The sequence below is a fragment of the Monodon monoceros genome, unplaced genomic scaffold (genome assembly GCF_005190385.1).
Source record: "Monodon monoceros isolate NGI ecotype Baffin Bay Population unplaced genomic scaffold, NGI_Narwhal_1 Super_Scaffold_8, whole genome shotgun sequence".
NCBI lineage: Eukaryota > Metazoa > Chordata > Mammalia > Artiodactyla > Monodontidae > Monodon > Monodon monoceros.
The window spans coordinates 67,591,407-67,610,332 of record NW_021703785.1 but is presented as its reverse complement, the minus strand read 5'-3'; the positions used below and the strand labels follow the sequence as shown (position 1 = coordinate 67,610,332).

The 18,926-nt window shown below is 44.5% G+C and overlaps 1 protein-coding gene across 1 annotated transcript in view; it reads left to right on the top strand.

Moving 5' to 3' along the window:
* The window catches only part of LOC114888094, a 57,289-nt gene that overhangs the window by 25,904 nt on the left and 12,459 nt on the right, over window positions 1–18,926 (top strand). Inside the window, 5 exon segments of the mRNA XM_029209963.1 lie at window positions 730–895; window positions 15,834–15,886; window positions 15,888–15,939; window positions 17,303–17,373; window positions 17,763–17,904. Coding sequence (XP_029065796.1) covers window positions 730–895; window positions 15,834–15,886; window positions 15,888–15,939; window positions 17,303–17,373; window positions 17,763–17,904 — 484 coding nt within the window.

The following is an 18,926-nucleotide window of genomic DNA, read 5'->3' as shown; positions in this document are numbered from 1 at the left end:
TACCTGAGGGCAAGGGAGAAAGATCTTTACAGCCCCGGGAGAAACCAATTCTTTTCACAAAGAAACTGTACCCCACTGAGAAAGTTGAAAGGATAATGGCCAGGGACTCTTTGAACTCTGCAGCACTGGTCTCAAAAACAAAAACATTTTCATTTCGTTTCTTATCTTTCTTAAGGATCCATATACCTAAATCCTCCTTTCAAGGAGAATAGGCAATTCCAATTCCTAACAGCACTTGTAAGCCACAGTGCAGGGCAGATGGGAGCCCTGGAGGAATTGAGTTGAGGGACTCCACACCCCGGAATTTAGACCTGGGGCTTTTGGGAGGCCAGACCCCCTTGGCCACTGCTTGGGTTCCATTGTCACATTACCATCAAGATTTCAGCCCCGAAGAGGGTTCCTTGTGAATAACCTCCTTGCCAGCATTATGGGGAGGTAAGGAAGCTGCTAGGAGTAACACCTCCCTGGGGAAGGTGATAAAACTGACCCAAGGAGATGCAGCACCTCTCTGGCTGACCTGCAAGCAGACTCCTACCTGGAGGGATGCCCCTGACCCCCTGGACTGGGCCGGGCCACCAGGTTCCGCAAGAGTCCTTAATGGGGGGCAGCCACAGGAGGGGCCCCTCTGTCTCCTCTGTCTTAGGCATCCAATGAAGGGGAGCGAGCTGTGGGTGACTGGGGACTGGATTTCTTACTCTGTCCCTCTCTGTCTCTCTCTCTCTTTCCCAGAACCACGGGCAAAAAGAGGACATCCTCTGTGTAGCTCAATGCCCGCCTATTCTCCTTGCCACCTCCAGCTGCGACGGGGAGATTATCATTTGGAATGTCATCTCAGGGCACATGCAGTGCAAGCTGAATACCCCCAGCCCCTGTGATGGCACAGAACATAGAGAACGTAGAGGCAGGGCGGCCTCCACAGCCACTCTGCCCAGGCCCGCAGCCTCTGACTCCTGGCATGTTGTCTAAAGGAAACTCAGTTCTGGGCTGCTTCCCGGTTATAAGGGATTGGCCTAGTTTCAGGCATAACTTGTCAGATGGAGATTGCCAGAGCTGGGGGGGGGGGGGGGGGGGGGGGGGGGGGGCGTGGTGGAGCTTGAGAGTTCAACTAGCTCAGTCCACATCTCCAGCCACCCATCCATCAAAGCCCATCTCACATTCACCTGAAACTAACACAACATTGTAAATAAACTATACTCCAATACACTATGGAGAACAGTATGGAGTTCCTTAAAAAAATAAAAACAGAACTACCGTATGACCCAGCAATCCCACTACTGGGCATATACCCTGAGAAAACCATAATTCAAAAAGCGTCATGTACTACAATGTTCATTGCAGCTCTATTTACAATAGCCAGGACATGGAAGCAACCTAAATGTCCATCAACAGATGAATGGATAAAGAAGATGTGGCACATATACACAATGGAATATTACTCAGGTATAAAAAGAAATGAAATTGAGTTATCTGTAGTGAGGTGGATGGACCTATAGACTGTCATACAGAATGAAGTAAGTCAGAAAGAGAAAAACAGAGGCTTTCGGGAAGATGGCGGAAGAGTAAGACGCGGAGATCACCTTCCTCCCCACAGATACACCAGAAATACATCTACACGTGGAACAACTCCTACAGAACACCTACTCAACGCTGGCAGAAGACCTCAGACCTCCCAAAAGGCAAGAAATCCCCCACGTACCTGGGTAGGGCAAAAGAAGAATGAATAAACAGAGACAAAAGAACAGGGACGGGACCTGCACCAGTGGGAGGAAGCCGTGAAGGAGGAAAGGTTCCCACACACTAGAAGCCCCTTCGCGGGCGGAGACTGCGGGTGGCAGAGGGGGAAAGCTTCGGGGCCGCGGAGGAGAGCGCAGCCACAGGGGTGCGGGGGGCAAAGCGGAGAGATTCCCGCACAGAGGATCGTGCCGACCAGCACTCACCAGCCTGAGAGGCTTGTCTTCTCACCCGCCGGGGCCGGCGGGGGCTGGGAGCTGAGGCTCGGGCTTCGGTCGGAGCGCAGGGAGAGGACTGGGGTTGGCTGCGTGAACACAGCCTGCAGGGCGTTAGTGCACCACGGCTAGCCGGGAGGGAGTCCGGGGGAAAGTCTGGACCTGCCGAAGACGCAAGAGACTTTTTCTTACCTCTTTGTTTCCTGGTGCGCGAGGAGAGGGGATTCAGAGCGCTGCTAAAAGGAGCTCCAGAGACGGGCGCAAGCCGCGGCTAAAAGCGCGGAACCCAGAGACGGGCGGGAGACGCTAAGGCTGCTGCTGCCGCCGCCAAGAAGCCTGTGTGCGAGCACAGGTCACTATCCACACCCCTCTTCCGGGGAGCCTGTGCAGCCCGCCACTGCCAGGGTCCCGGAATCCCGGGACAACTTCCCCGGAAGGACGCACAGCGCGCCTCAGGCTGGTGCAACGTCACGCCGGCGCGACGTCACGCCGGCGCAACGTCATGCTGGCCTCTGCCGCCGCAGGCTCACCCCACCCTCCATGCCCCTCCCTCCCCACGGCCTGAGTGAGCCAGAGCCCCCAGTCAGCTGCTCCTTTAACCCCATCCTGTCTGAGCGAAGAACAGACGCCCTCCAGCGACCTACACGCAGAGGCGGGGCCAAAGCTGAGCCCCTGGGAGCTGTGAGAACAAAGAAGAGAAAGGGAAATCTCTCCCTGCAGCCTCAGGAGCAACGGATTAAAGCTCCACAATCAACTTGATGTACCTGCACCTGTGGAATACCTGAATAGACAACCAATCATCCCAAATTAAGGAGGTGGACTTCGAGAGCAAGATTTATGATTTTTTTCCTCTTTTCCTCTTTTTGTGAGTGTGTATGTGGATGCTTCTGTGTGAGATTTTGACTGTATAGCTTTTCTTCCACCATTTGTCCTAGGGTTCTATCCATCTGTGTTTTGTTTGTTTTTTAAATTTTTTTCTCTTAATAATTATTTTTTTATTTTAATAACTTTATTATATTTTACCTTACTTTATTTTATTTTGCTTTATCTTCTTTCTCTCTTTTTTTCTTCCTTCCTTCCTTCCTTCCTCCCTTCCTCCCTCCCTCCCTCCTTTCTTTCTTTCTTTCTCTGTTTCTACTTCTCCTAATTCTTTCTTTCTACTTTTTCTCCCTTTTATTCTGAGCCGTGTGGATGAAAGGCTCTTGGTGCAGCAGCCAGGAGTCAGTGCTGTGCCTCTGAGGTGGGAGAGCCAAGCTCAGGACACTGGTCCACAAGAGACCTCCCAGCTCCACATAATATCAAACGGTGAAAATATCCCAGAGATCTCCATCTCAACACCAGCACCCAGCTTCACTCAACGACCAGCAAACTACAGTGCTGGACATCCTATGCCAAACAACTAGCAAGACAGGAACACAACCCCACCCATTAGCAGAGAGGCTGCCTAAAATCATAATAAGTCCACAGGCACTCCAAAACACACCACCAGACGTGGACCTGCCCACCAGAAAGACAAGATCTAGCCTCATCCACCAGAACACAGGCACTAGTCCCCTCCAACAGGAAGCCTACAAAACCCACTGAACCAGCCTTAGCCACTGGGGACAGACACCAAAAACAATGGGAACTACGAACCTGCAGCCTGCAAAAAGGAGACCCCAAACACAGTAAGATAAGGAAAATGAGAAGACAGAAAAACACACAGCAGTTGAAGGAGCAAGGTAAAAACCCACCAGACCTAACAAATGAAGAGGAAATAGGAAGTCAACCTGAAAAAGAATTCAGAATAATGATAGTAAAGATGATCCAAAATCTTGGAAATAGAATAGAGAAAATGCAAGAAACATTTAACAAGGACCTAGAAGAACTAAAGAGCAAACAAACAATGATGAACAACACAATAAATGAAATTAAAAATTCTCTAGAAGGAATCAATAGCAGAATAACTGAGGCAGAAGAATGGATAAGTGACCTGGAAGATAAAACAGTGGAAATAACTACTGCAGAGCAGAATAAAGAAAAAAGAATGAAAAGAACTGAGGACAGTCTCAGAGACCTCTGGGACAACATCAAACGCACCAACATTCGAATTATAGGGGTGCCAGAAGAAGAAGAGAAAAAGAAAGGGACTGAGAAAATATTTGAAGAGATTATTGTTGAAAACTTCCCTAATATGGAAAAGGACATAGTCTATCAAGTCCAGGAAGCGCATGCAGAGAGTCCTATACAAGTAAAAACCAAGGAGAAACACGCCAAGACACATATTAATCAAACTATCAAAACTTAGATTCAAAGAAAAAATATTAAAAGCAGCAAGGGAAAAACAACAAATAACATACAAGGGAATCCCCAAAAGGTTAACAGCTGATCTTTCAGCAGAAACTCTGCAAGCCAGAAGGGACTGGCAGGACATATTTAAAGTGATGAAGGAGAAAAACCTGCAACCAAGATTACTCTACCCAGCAAGGATCTCATTCAGATTTGATGGAGAAATTAAAATCTTTACAGACAAGCAAAAGCTGAGAGAGTTCAGCACCACCAAACCAGCTTTACAACAAATGCTAAAGGAACTTCCCTAGGCAAGAAACACAAGAGAAGGAAAAGACCTACAATAATGAACTCAAAACAATTAAGAAAATGGGAATAGGAACATACATATCGATAATTACCTTAAATGTAAATGGACTAAGTGCTCCCACCAAAAGACACAGATTGGCTGAATGGATACAAAAACAAGACCCATATATTTGCTGTCTACAAGAGACCCACTTCGGACCTAGAGACACATACAGACTGAAAGTGAGGGGATGGAAAAAGATATTTCATGCAAATGGAAGCCAAAAGAAAGCTGGAGTAGCAATTCTCATATCAGGCAAAATAGACTTTAAAATAAAGACTATTAGAAGAGACAAAGAAGGACACTACATAATGATCAAGGGATCGATCCAAGAAGAAGATATAACAATTGTAAATATTTATGCACCCAACATAGGAGCACCTCAATACATAAGGCAAGTACTAACAGCCATAAAAGGGGAAATCAACAGTAACACATTCATAGTAGGGGACTTTAACACCCCACTTTCACCAATGGACACATCATCCAAAATGAAAATAAATAAGGAGACACAAGCTTTAAATGATACATTAAACAAGATGGACTTAATTGATATTTATAGGACATTCCATCCAAAAACAACAGAATACACATTTTTCTCAAGTGCTCATGGAACATTATCCAGGATCGATCATATCTTGGGTCACAAATCAAGCCTTGGTAAATTTAAGAAAATTGAAATCGTATCAAGTATCTTTTCCGACCACAACGCTATGAGACTAGATATCAATTACAGAAAAAGATCTGTAAAAAATAGAAACACATGGAGGCTAAACAATACACGACTTAATAGCGAAGTGATCACTGAAGAAATCAAAGAAGAAATAAAAAAATACCTAGAAACAAATGACAATGGAGACACGATGACCCAAAATCTATGGGATGCAGCAAAAGCAGTTCTAAGAGGGAAGTTTATAGCAATACAATCCTATCTTATGGAACAGGAAACATCTCGAATAAACAACCTAACCTTGTACCTAAAGCAATTAGAGAAAGAAGAACAAAAAAACCCCAAAGTTAGCAGAAGGAAAGAAATCATAAAAATCAGATCAGAAATAAATGAAAAAGAAATGAAGGAAATGATAGCAAAGATCAATAAAACTAAAAGCTGGTTCTTTGAGAAGATAAACAAAATTGATAAACCATTAGCCAGACTCATCAAGAAAAAAAGGGAGAAGACTCAAATCAATAGAATTAGAAATGAAAAAGGAGAAGTAACAACTGACACTGCAGAAGTACAAAAGATCATGAGAGATTACTACAAGCAGCTCTATGCCAATAAAATGGACAACCTGGAAGAAATGGACAAATTCTTAGAAATGCACAATGTGCCAAGTCTGAATCAGGAAGAAATAGAAAATATGAACAGACCAATCACAAGCACTGAAATTGAAACTGTGATTAAAAATCTTCCAACAAACAAAAGCCCAGGACCAGATGGCTTCACAGGGGAATTCTATGAAACATTTAGAGAAGAGCTAACACCTATCCTTCTCAAACTCTTCCAAACTATAGCAGAGGGAGGAACACTCCCAAACTCATGCTACGAGACCACCATCACCCTGATACCAAAAGCAGACAGAGATGTCACAAAGAAAGAAAACTACAGGCCAGTATCACTGATGAACATAGATGCAAAAATCCTCAACAAAATACTAGCAAACAGAATCCAACAGCACATTAAAAGGATCATACACCATGATCAAGTGGGTTTTATTCCAGGAATGCAAGGATTCTTCAATATACGCAAATCAATCAATGTGATACACCATATTAACAAATTGAAGGAGAAAAACCATAGGATCATCTCTATAGATGCAAAGAAAGCTTTCGACAAAATTCAACGCCTATTTATGATAAAAACCCTGCAGAATGTAGGCATAGAGGGAACTTTCCTCAACATAATAAAGGCCATATATGACAAACTCACAGCCAACATCGTCCTCAATGGTGAAAAACTGAAAGCATTTCCACTAAGATCAGGAGCAAGACAAGGTTGTCCACTCTCACCACTCTTATTCAACATAGTTTTGGAAGTTTTAGCCACAACAATCAGAGTAGAAAAGGAAATAAAAGGAATCCAAATCGGAAAAGAAGAAGTAAACCTGTCACTGTTTGCAGATGACATGATACTATACATAGAGAATCCTAAAGATGCTACCAGAAAACTACTAGAGCTAATCAATGAATTTGGTAAAGTAGCAGAATACAAAATTAATGCACAGAAATCTCTGGCATTCCTATACACTAATGATGAAAAATCTGAAAGTGAAGTCAAGAAAACACTCCCATTTACCATTGCAACAAAAAGAATAAAATATCTAGGAATAAACCTACCTAGGGAGACAAAAGACCTGTATGCAGAAAATTATAAGACACTGATGAAAGAAATTAAAGATGATACAGATAGATGGAGAGATATACCATATTCTTGGATTGGAAGAATCAACATTGTGAAAATGACTCTACTACCCAAAGCAATCTACAGATTCAATGCAATCCCTATCAAACTACCACTGGCATTTTTCACAGAACTAGAACAAAAACTTTCACAAGTTGTATGGAAACACAAAAGACCCTGAATAACCAAAGCAATCTTGAGAACGAAATGCTCCTAGAGAACGAAATTTTCCTAGAGAAATGGAAATAAAAACAAAAATAAACAAATGGGACCTAATGAAACTTCAAAGCTTTTGCACAGCAAAGGAAACCATAAACAAGACCAAAAGACAACCCTCAGAATGGGAGAAAATATTTGCAAATGAAGCAACTGACAAAGGATTAATCTCCAAAATTTATAAGCAGCTCATGCAGCTCAATAACAAAAGAACAAACAACCCAATTCAAAAATGGGCAGAAGACCTAAATAGACATTTCTCCAAAGAAGATATACAGACTGCCAACAAACACGTGAAAGAATTCTCAACATCATTAATCATTAGAGGAATGCAAATCAAAACTACAATGAGATATCATCTCACATCAGTCAGAATGGCCATCATCAAAATATCTAGAAACAATAAATGCTGGAGAGGGTGTGGAGAAAAGGGAACCCTCTTGCACTGCTGGTGGGAATGTAAATTGATACAGCCACTGTGGAGAACAGTATGGAGGTTCCTTAAAAAACTACAAATAGAACTACCATACGACCCAGCAATCCCACTACTGGGCATATACCCTGAGAAAACCATAATTAAAAGAGTCATGTACCGAAATGTTCGTTGCAGCTCTATTTACAATAGCCGGCAGATGGAAACAACCTAAGTGTCCATCATCGGATGAATGGATAAAGAAGATGTGGCACATATATGTACAATGGAATATTACTCAGCCATAAAAAGAAACGAAATTGAGCTATTTGTAATGCGGTGGATAGACCTAGAGTCTGTCATACAGAGTGAAGTAAGTCAGAAAGAGAAAGACAAATACCGTATGCTAACACATATATATAGAATTTAAGGGAAAAAAATGTCATGAAGAACCTAGGAGTAAGACAGGAATAAAGACACAGACCTACTAGAGAATGGACTTGAGGATATGGGGAGGGGGAAGGGTAAGCTGGGACGAAGTGAGAGAGTAGCATGGACATATATACACTACCAAACGTAAAATAGGTAGCTAGTGGGAAGCAGCCGCGTAGCACAGGGAGATCAGCTTGGTGCTTTGTGACCGCCTGGAGGGGTGGGATAGGGAGGGTGGGAGGGAGGGAGACGCAAGAGGGAAGAGATATGGGAACATATGTATATGTATAACTGATTCACTTTGTTATAAAGCAGAAACTAACACACCATTGTAAAGCAATTATACTCCAATAAAGATGTAAAAAAAAAAGTTCACAATGAAATTATTTTAATATCATCTTAGCCTCCATAAACACTTCAGTGGACTAGTTAGGGGCAAAATAATTATCAGATTAACATAGTGTCCACCGGGAATTAGAAAATACATGTTATTTTTGTTAAGTTATATGCTCTGCAAAGAATTATTGGCTATATAAGGGAATAATTCGGCCCTTATTTGTTAGTATTTCTTGTATTTTGTTTCTGTTCTCTAAAGCAGTCTTTTGGGAATATCTCTTGTTCTTTCAATACCATGACATGGTTGGATAAAAGAAAAAAAAAGAGAAAAACAAATATCGTATGCTAATGCATATATATGGAATCTAAGAAAAAAAAAGGTTCTGAAGAACCTAGGGGCAGGACAGGAATAAAGACACAGATGTAGAGAATGGACTGGAGGACACGGGGAGGGGGAAGGGTAAGCTGGGACGAAGTGAGAGAGTAGCATGGACATATATACACTACCAGATGTAAAACAGGTAGCTAGTGGGAAGCAGCCGCATAGCACAGGGAGATCAGCTCGGTGCTTTGTGATGACTTAGCGGGGTGGGATAGGGAGGGCGTGAGGGAGGCTCCAGAGGGAGGGGACATGGGAATATATGTACACATATAGCTGATTCACTCTGTTGTACAGCAGAAACTAACACAACATTGCAAAGCAATTATACTCCAATAAAGATATAAAAAAGACATACTCCAATAAAATTTTTTTAAATAAAAATAAAGAAATAAAATGCTGGGGAAAAAAAAAAAAAGCCCATCTCCCAGGCCAGCCCATCACCTCCAGGACCACTTTTCTCACCCACTGTCCCCCTAGAAGACTCTCTCCCCTGCTGAGCCCCTTGGGCTTTGTTGGTACAGCTCTTCCAGCACTGATTTTACTCCTCTACCTTCAAGACCATCCTCCCCGTGCTTCTTTCACCCAGCTAGCAAGCTGGCTCCCCCGCCTGGCTCAGACATCATCTCCTGGTCACTCATCTGTGTGGCCTCAGGCTTTATGTGCCCCTCACCATCAGCCCCCTCTGGTGGCCTCAGGCTCCCAGGTCCTCACATTGCCCATGGCCGCCCCGCCTCCACTGAGGCCCGTCCTTATTAACTTGTATACTGCATTGCAAAACTTTACCCCACTGTCCCACCGCACTCTTCCCAATCTTCTGCCCTGGTTCCAGTTCTTCATGGCCCTCTCTCTCTGCTGGTGTGACCATGGGTCCATTCATTCCCTTATTCATTCAAAGAATATTAATGAGCTCCTGCTGTGTGCCAGGCCCAGTGCTAGGTCTTGGGGCTGGTAATCACATCCCTCTCCCTGCAAGTCCTGAGCCATGTGGAAAATACACATGAGAGGGTCCACTTATCTGTCAGTTTCATTGCTGGAGGTGCTGGATTGGAAAACCGGCGGGGACCCACAGCCAAATGGGCTTCCTACCGCGGCTCTCCCCACGTGCAGAGTCAAGCCTCATCCTTCCCAAGCGGCCATTCTGCCGACAGCCAGAGGACCCACTCCTCATATCCATGGAGGCCCAACAGGGGAGACACAGAGCGCTGGGCATTTTTGCATAAAACCGGGGAGTTCCTGCCTCTCCTGAAGCCCAACAGCCAGCCCTTAGAGAGCCATGAGCCCGGGACGACAATCCCTGCTTTAGGCATTTGATGACTTAGTAGCTAAGGAAAAGCTCCCATGACTCATTGGATCAGAAAATATCTTTGAGCCCCTCCCAAGAGCATAACCCCATGTGAGATGCACAGAGAAGGCTAGAGAGAGATGTGAGGCTTGGTGCTGCCCCCAAGGGGCTCAGGGTCTAAATCCAGAGACAAGATGTTCCTGCCCAACAGGTAAAATAAGGATAAAGCAGCGCAGTCAGCCTCGCTGTGCTTAAAAGATGCTCTGGAGGGCAGTGGTTAGAAACTGAAACCTCTGGACACCACGAGATTAAAAAGAAATTCTTACCTGTAGATTTATTATCCAGTCTATTCCTATCCCCTTTACTGCATATAAAAAAGACGGTTCTGGGAAGCTCTTTCTGAATGTGCCTAAGAGCTTTAAGAATCTTTGGGGGAAAAGTGGTGGCATTTCCTTCTAAAGGTTTATTTTCATTGCATTAAAGTGAAAATTAAGTCACTGGCCAAGAATGCAATGTTGACCTTTCAGCCAGCGGTTCTAATTTAAAACCCTGTTTGCTGGAGCATTTATTGCTTAAAGTTATGTGACCGTTGGGTTTTGAAAAACTCCTCTTTACTCCAAAAATGCAAAGCCAGCCCTAGTTCCCAATTATGCACATTTCAACATTGCAAAAGTTGTGCAAATTAGGTGGAAAGATGTGAAAGTTCCCCTGGCCTTCCGGGAAGAGCAGTACTGGCTCATCTTGAAGGTCAAAACAAAATACGGTGGTCTTTTTTTCACAAGGGATTTGGCTGGGAGGCTGCCATCTTATTTGGAAAACCATGTGGACAATTCTTCTGAAGTCATTCTCTGTAGAGAGGAGCTAAGAGAGAAAGGCAATTGTGTGAGCAAAGCTGAATGAGCTGAAAACATATTCCTTCTGCCAACTTTTCAACACTTTAGCTTCATTATTCCTTTTACATATTGAGAATTATTAAGTGTTCCCTCATATCAAAAAGAAAGAATTTGAGAGTGAAAGGGAGAGACCAAGAGATTTCAACCAGGCTAAAATCCAGGAAATTAGTCAGCTCACTGGGAGGCTTTTTCTTTTCTTCTTCTTCTTTTATTAAAAAATTATTTATTTTTTAAATTTTTTTGGCTGTGTTGGGTCTTCGTTGCTGCACACGGGCTTTCTCTAGTTGCGGCAAGCGGGGGGCTACTCTTCGTTGTGGTGCGTGGGCTTCTCGTTGCGGTGGCTTCTCTTGTTGCAGAGCACGGGCTCTAGGCGCACGGGCTTCAGTAGTTGTGGCTCACGGGCTCTAGAGCGCAGGCTCAGTAGTTGTGGCGCATGGGCTTAGCTGCTCTGTGGCATGTGGGATCTTCCCGGACCAGGGCTCAAACCCATGTTCCCTGCATCGGCAGGCAGATTCTTAACCACTGTGCCACCAGGGAAACCCTCTTCTTTTTTTTAAATTGTGGTAAAATACACATAATGTGATATTTACCGTCTTAATTATTTCTAACTGTACCGTTCAGTGGTATTAAACACATTCACATTGCTGTGCAACCATCACCATCATCAATCTCCATAACTTTTCTTGAAACTGAAACTCTGTACCTATTAAACAATACCTCCCCATTCTCCCCTCCCCCCAGCCCCTGGCAACCACCATTACACTTTATGATTTTGATCACTCATGGAAATGGAATCATACAGTATTTGTCTTTTTGTGACCGGCTTATTTCACTTAGCATAACATCCTCAAAGTTCATCCATGTTGTAGCATATTGCAGAATTTCCTTCCTTTTTAAGGCCGAATAATATTCCATCACATATATATACCACATTTTGCTTATCCATTTGTCCATTGACGGGTAGTTGGGTTGCTTCTACCTTTTAACTATTGTGAATAGTGTTGCTATGAACATGGCTGTAGAAATATCTCTTCAAGACCCTGCTTTCAATTCCTTTGGGTATATACCCAGAAGTGGAATTGCTGGATCATATGGTAATTCTATTTTTAATTTTTTGAGGAACCACCATACTGTTTTCCACAGTGGCTCTGCCATTCTACATTTTCACCAACAGTGCACAGGGTTCCAATTTCTCCATATCCTGACCAACACTTTTTATTTTCTGTTTTTTTGATAGTAGTTATCCTAATGGGTGTGAGGTGATATCTCATGGTGGTTTTGATTTGCATTTCCCTAATGATTAGTGATGTTGAGCAACTTTTCACCTGCTTATGGCCATTTGTATATCTTCTTTGGAAAGATGTCTGTTCAAGTCTTTTGCCCATTTTTGAATCTGGTTTTCTTGTTGTTGCATCTTAGAAGTTTTCTACTTACTCTGGATATTAATTCATTATCAGATAAATGATTTGCAAATATTTTCCCCATTCTGTAGGTTGCCTTTTTACTCTATGGATGGTGTCTTTTGATGCACAAAAAAATTTAGTTTTCATGAAGTCCAATTGTCTATTTTTTCTTTTTTTACCTGTGCTTTTGGTGTCATATCCAAAAAAATCATTTCCAAATCCAGTGTCATGAAGCTTTTTCCTATGTTTCTTTCTAAGAGTTATATTGTTTTATGTCTCACATTTAGGTCTTTCATCCATTCTGAGTTAATTTTCGTACATGGTATTAGATAAGAGTTCAACTTTTCTCTTTTGTAGAGAGATATCCAGTATTCTTAGCACCATTTGTTGAAAAGACTGTCCTTTCGCCATTGAAAAGGGTCTTGGCCCCCTTGTCAAAAATCATTTGACCTTAAACGGGAGGGTTTATTTTGGGGCTCTCTATTCTATTCCATTGTTCTACCTATCTGGCTTTATACCAGGTACTGCACTGTTTTGATGACTGGACCTTTGTACAGTCAGTTTTGAAATCAGGAAGTGTGAGTCTCCCAGCTTTATTCTTCTTTTTGAAGATTGTTTTGGCTATTTGGGGGTCCCTTGAAATTCCATATAAATTTTAAAATGGGTTTTTCTATTTCTGCTAAAAATGTCCTTGGGATTTTGACAGAGATTGCATTGAATCTGTCGATCACTTTGGGTAGTATTGACGTTTTAACAATACTGTCTTCCAATCCATGAACATGGGATGTGTTTCCATTTATTTATGTCTTAATTTCTTTCAACAATATTTTGTAGTTTTCATTGTACAGGTATTTCACCTCCTTGGTTAAGTTAATTCCTAAGTATGTTATTATTTTTAATGCTATTGTAAATGGTGTTTTTTTCTTTATTTATTTACTTTTCAGATTGTTTCTTGGTCATGTATAGAAATGCAGCTGATTTTTGTGTGTTGACTTTGTATCCTGCTTCTTTGCTGAATTCATTTATTGGTTCTAAGAGACTAAGCCTTTTTATCTAGGGAAACAATATAAGAATGTTTACTTCATTTGTAAATAATAATATTTAGCTGTTATAACAAACTAATATTTAATATAATTTTAATAAAATAATATTTAATAGTATTTAATAATATAATTATAATGAACAAAATAACAATATGTTAATAATTGTTTAAGTAACATATTTAATCTTATATGTCATTTTCCTGAGTGCTTTTAATGTTTTATCTCACTCAGTGCTCACATCAACCCAGAGAGATAGGTGCTATTGGACCCATTTTCATAGATGAGGAAACTGAGGCTAGAGACTTAACTAAAAGTAATTATAACGGTTACCATTGATCGAGTGTCTCTGTGCTCTGAGTACCTTAGATTCAGTATCTCCATTCAGCCTTCACAGCAAAGTCATGGAGCATGAGTCCCGTATAGTCTCCAATCTTCACTGAAACTGTGAAACAGGAGATACTGTCTCCCTATTACTGATGAAGAAACCTGAGGTTTGGGGAAGTGAAACGCTCCCCCAGACCACACATGGGTAAGCGGGGAAGCAGCACACACACCCATTTTCCAGGACTCCACAGCCCCTCCCCCAGGATGAAGTGGGCAAGTGAAGGGGGTTTATCTTTGCTCCCCCTCCCCCCTTATCTTCACCCTCCCTCCCGCCACCCCCTAAGTCAACACCCCAAGAGCCGGGTAACCTGAGAGTAAGGTGACACTTAGCCCAGTCACTGACTGTGCATCCCAGACGTCAGGGAGGACACCATGTAGGTGACCCTCCATCTGCCCCTGAGAACCCTCAGCCCCCCAAAGACAACCACAAAGCCCAATGTCAAGGGCATGGGCTTTGGATGCAAACACATCTGGCCTTGAATCTCAGCCCCTCCATGTATTAGTTGTGTGACCTCAGGCAATGCAGTTCTTTCTAAACCGCGCTCTCACTGCTGGTAAAATCAAGAGCATAATGTCTAACTAGGATTGCTCTGATTGAATATGCTGGCGTTGAGAAGTACTTAGCTCAGTGTCTGGCACAGCAAGTGTCCACTAAACGGATAATCCTCACTGTGGTCATCATCCACTCGAGGGCAGGGCCTGAGTCCGCCACATCCTCTGTGGCTTCCCAAGTGCATATAGCACACCGCCGAGCTCAGAGTCAGGCCCAAATAAATGCTGTTAGTGACTAATGGCTTGAGTCGTGGGTGGCCCCCCGGTGCTGAGACAAGAGAGCAGCACCTCTCGTATTTAACTCTGGCACCGACCTCTTTGTTTACATGAGACCTTTACTTTCACCTCCAGTCTGGGCAAGGCATCCCTGGCGCCCACAGACTCAGGGAGGGTAAGATGAAGGGACTCCTCGCCCCCTCCTAACACCCAAGTAGCTACATTCTCTGTGGCTCTTGGAGGTTTGCATCTAAGTAAGTTTGTAGGATTTTTACTCAACAGCAAATGTTTGAGTTCTATATACTAAAAGGTTAGAGATAAGTGGTAAAAAAAAAAAACAAAAAACAGACAGAAGTGGCCCCTGTATTGATGATGCTTCAAGTTCAGCAGGAGAAGTGGCAGGTGGGGAAGTAGGGAGATGGGTTCAGAGGTTATTCCAATACTTCGACGTGTTGTGAAGATCAGAGCTTGACGTCTTCCCCTCCCTGGACCTCCCCTGGCCCTGCGCTGCCCAGGGCCCAATTCATCTCTCGAGATTCCAGACCCAAAGCCGCTTCCCCTGAGAGGCCTACTCTGACCCCTCCCCTCTCTGCACGCAATAACCCCACCCTCCTCCATGTGCCAATAAGACCTTGCTCATTTCTCCGGGTAGTTCTTTTCGGTTTGGTTCAGCTCTCTGCTTCCCCAGATTTCCACAGCACACAGCATGATGCCTAGTCCCTTCTAGGGATGAAACAGACTTGGGGGGAAAAAAAGGGTGGGGGAAGGAAGGAATGAGTTTTTTATGGTTTTGAGCAAAGCTTTTAACTGTACTAAGTCTCCATTGCCTCATCTGACCCTGGGACAAATAATCCAGTACCATGTGATTTCACATGGTATTATGTAAAAAGTGACATAAAGGTTAATTAGTATTATTCCACTCCAGGAATTCCAGGGAGTGGGGACCTCTTGGGAAGTGCCCATCGAGTTCCAGGCAAAGCCCCTGACCGCCCTACCAGCTCTCTCAGCCCCGTCCCTCCAGCCCAAACCAAGTTCCCAATCCCTGCCTCTCTGCAGAAGTCCTGGGGTCCTGGGGCAGCCCCGGGGTGCCCTGGGCCACAGGGGCCCTTAGCCTTCACATCACACCTTACCCCCCAAAAAGGTGGGGCTGGCTCTGAACCAGGAGGGCCACCTGTGCGCCTGTGTGCTCCTCACCTGTTCCAGCCCAGGGCCGGGGGCAGCTCTGCGACCCCGGGGCCAGGGGCGGCCACAGGAAAGGATGAGAGGAGAGCTGGGAGCTGCATGCGGAGCGCAGCCGAAACTCTCTCCTCGTCTCCAGGCCCACACAGAAGCGTCTTCTGCCTCACCTTCCTGAACACTCAATACCAGTTGGGCAGCCAACTTGGAGTCAGCCGCCACTTCCCTAATGGCCAACGGGCCCCGAGGTGAGAACGGAGCCCACAGGGGCCGTGCAGCTCTTCTCTAAGACATGGCCACTGCAGGCCCGGGCCCCAAGAGGCAGAGTCCCCAGGCATGCAGGACCCCCCTGGAGCTCCCGGGCTGACAAGCCCCGCCTACCCCCCTGCCAGCTGGGAGAGGATGACTCCCTCCCAGTCAAGTATCCCTGCCCTGCCGCCTCCCCAGAGGCCCTGGAAGGGCATGGGGCTCACAGGATGTCATTAGTGGGCTTAGATAAATATCAAGCATAGCCTGTGAGGGACAGACCGTCACAGCCCCTGCAGGCGGCTGACAGAATAGCTGAGAATTATGTAATGGGGCTCAGCCGTGGAAGCCAGGCCGCTGAGAGCTAGAAGACGGCTTCTGGGTCCACCTCCGCCACTAGCTAGCTTGGTGACGTCACGCAGATGACAAGACCTCCTGGCTTCGGTGAAATGTAACGGGTGGGCCAGCGCCTTGCTGCAAAGCGCTAGGGTTTTATTTTAAATGGCAATGTAAAAGCAGCCCCCTGTGTAGTTCTGGTTGTAAGAGCAGGCTGGAGCTGTGAGCACGGAGCCCAGAGCGGTGGGTCGTCTGCATTCTTCTCGCTAGAGAGGGGGACATCGTCCTCTGTCTGTTCGCACTCCCAAGGGGGACACCTCCTCCCGCAGCCCGGCCCGGCCCAGCCCTGAAGCCTCAGGCCTGTCGGCACCGGGCGCCCTCGGATGCCTCTGTCCACCCTCCACCCTGGGCGTTTCTCGCCTCTGCTTTCCCTGGTGGGAGAACAGGGCCGCCTCCCCTGGGAGTAAAAGAGGATCCCCGAGTCTGGAGATTTCGGGAGCTCCCAAAAGGAAGAGGTACGCATGGGGCCCCTACTTCACAGGCTTGCTGTGAACACCCACATGCCAACATGTCAAGAACTGTGACTGACAGGCCAAAAGGAAGTCCCAGAGAATTCCTTTGACTAGGCAAATTCCCCAGTGGGTTTAAAGGAAGTGCTTACACACATGCACGCGCGCACACACACACACACACACACACACACATTAAGTATCACCATAGCACAAAGTTCCATACCTTCCCTCTACAGCCCAAGGAAGCCTCCTCCGTCAGGAAGGCTGCCCAGAATAGTGGAGAAGGGAGAAGCTATTGAGCCATTCAATCCAAAACCCACCATGAGGACCCCCTTCCCCAATATACACCAATTGATGGTTCTAACTGGTCAGATTAAGCCAAGGGACACAGCAGCAGCCCTGGAGTTCTGAGGCTGCAGGGCCTCTGAGCGGAGGCTCCCAGACTCAACCCCAGGGAGCTCAGGAACCACAAAATGCAAACGCCCAGGGACCCTTCCTCCTGCTTCCCTCCTTCCAGGTTCTGTCACCTTCTGGAGGCTATTCGGCGGGGCCTGTCCCTTTGCAAATTTTACTCCTGGAAGTTGGGCTGTGGATTGGAAATAAGTTCCATGCTTCAGGTTTGGGGTTTTGTTTTATTTTTTGACACTAGCCTATGTGACACAGCAGCTGGGCTGGGCTCTAAGCCCTTAGCTTTATTGTCTGTATTTCTACCTCGCTGCAAGTTTAATACAGGCACGGTGACTAGTTCTGTCTCCCATTTATAGTTCTACTATAAATAGAACTATAAACGGAAGACAGCATTTCACTTGCCATTGTCTGACACATAAGCTTTATCTGTGATGGGCCGTGTGTGTGTGTGTGTGTGCGCGCCTGTCTGTCTGTGATGGGCCCTATGTGTGTGTGTGATGGACCCCGTGTGTGTGTATGTAACGGGTCCTCTGTGTGTGTGTAATGATCCCTGTGCGTGTGTCTTTCAGTCCAGAGACAAAGCCTGGGTCAGCAGCATGGCGGTGACAACAGGGGATGCCTGTGCCTACGTGGCTGACCAGGACGGCTCTGTACCCGTCTACGACGTCGAGGAGTATGGTCTACAGGGACCGGAGCCACAGCCTCCCAGGAGTAGGTAATGAGCTCTCCACGTGAGCCACTATGATGAGCACAGCTTCAGTTTTAGTTAAATATTCTGGTTGATAAAATTAAATTGTACCAGTGAGGAAGGGGTCTCTTAAAACCCTTTAAGAACAGATCAGAGAAGAATATTTTCATGAAGGTATTCAGTGTTGGCAAGGCAACAGGAAAATGGCACTCATACCCTCTTGGATGGAGGGTAAATTGGTGTATACTATCTGAAGGGCAAGTTGCCCATGTGCACTAAAGCTTTGAACCAGCAATTCTACTACTAAGGATTTGGCCTAAAGAAAGAATAGGAAACGTGCACAAAGATTTAGTTGTAAGCTTGTGAATCAACATATTGTTTATGAGAGAGAGGAAAATAATAGAGAAACCTAGATGTCCCACATAAGGGGAATTGATTAAATATATGATGGTATAATACACTGGAATATCATTTAGTCATTAAATACGGAAGCTGTATATGAAAATGTATTCACAGGGAAGATATTCATGATAAAATTGTTAAATGAAAAAAAATCAGATCACAAAACAATATTGCAATACGATTCTACCCTTGTTAAAATGAAGAAGTATATGGAAGATTGAAACCCCGGGAAGATATACATCAAGGATTTAACAAATGTTATCTCTTTATACATGAGGTTATAGATATGTTTTATTTTCTTCTTTTGAGAAATCTGTCTTTTCTAATTTTTCTCGATATATAGTGCTTTGATAATAACAAAAATACATTTAAAATGTTAAAACCCTTTCATACAATTATAGAAGCGTTCATGTTTAGAAAAAATCTAACAGCATGAAAGAATGTAAAATGAAAAGCAGTAGTTGTTTCTCTGACCTCCTCTACCACCCTAACCTGCCTTTTCTGCATCCTAGCAACACTGTTAATGAATTTCAACTTCCTTCCAGAAAGTTTCTATGCATGTATATATGCATATGCGGGAACACATACACACACACCTACAATACATCATTTTCAGGACTTGTTTTTTTCTTTGTATCTCTTG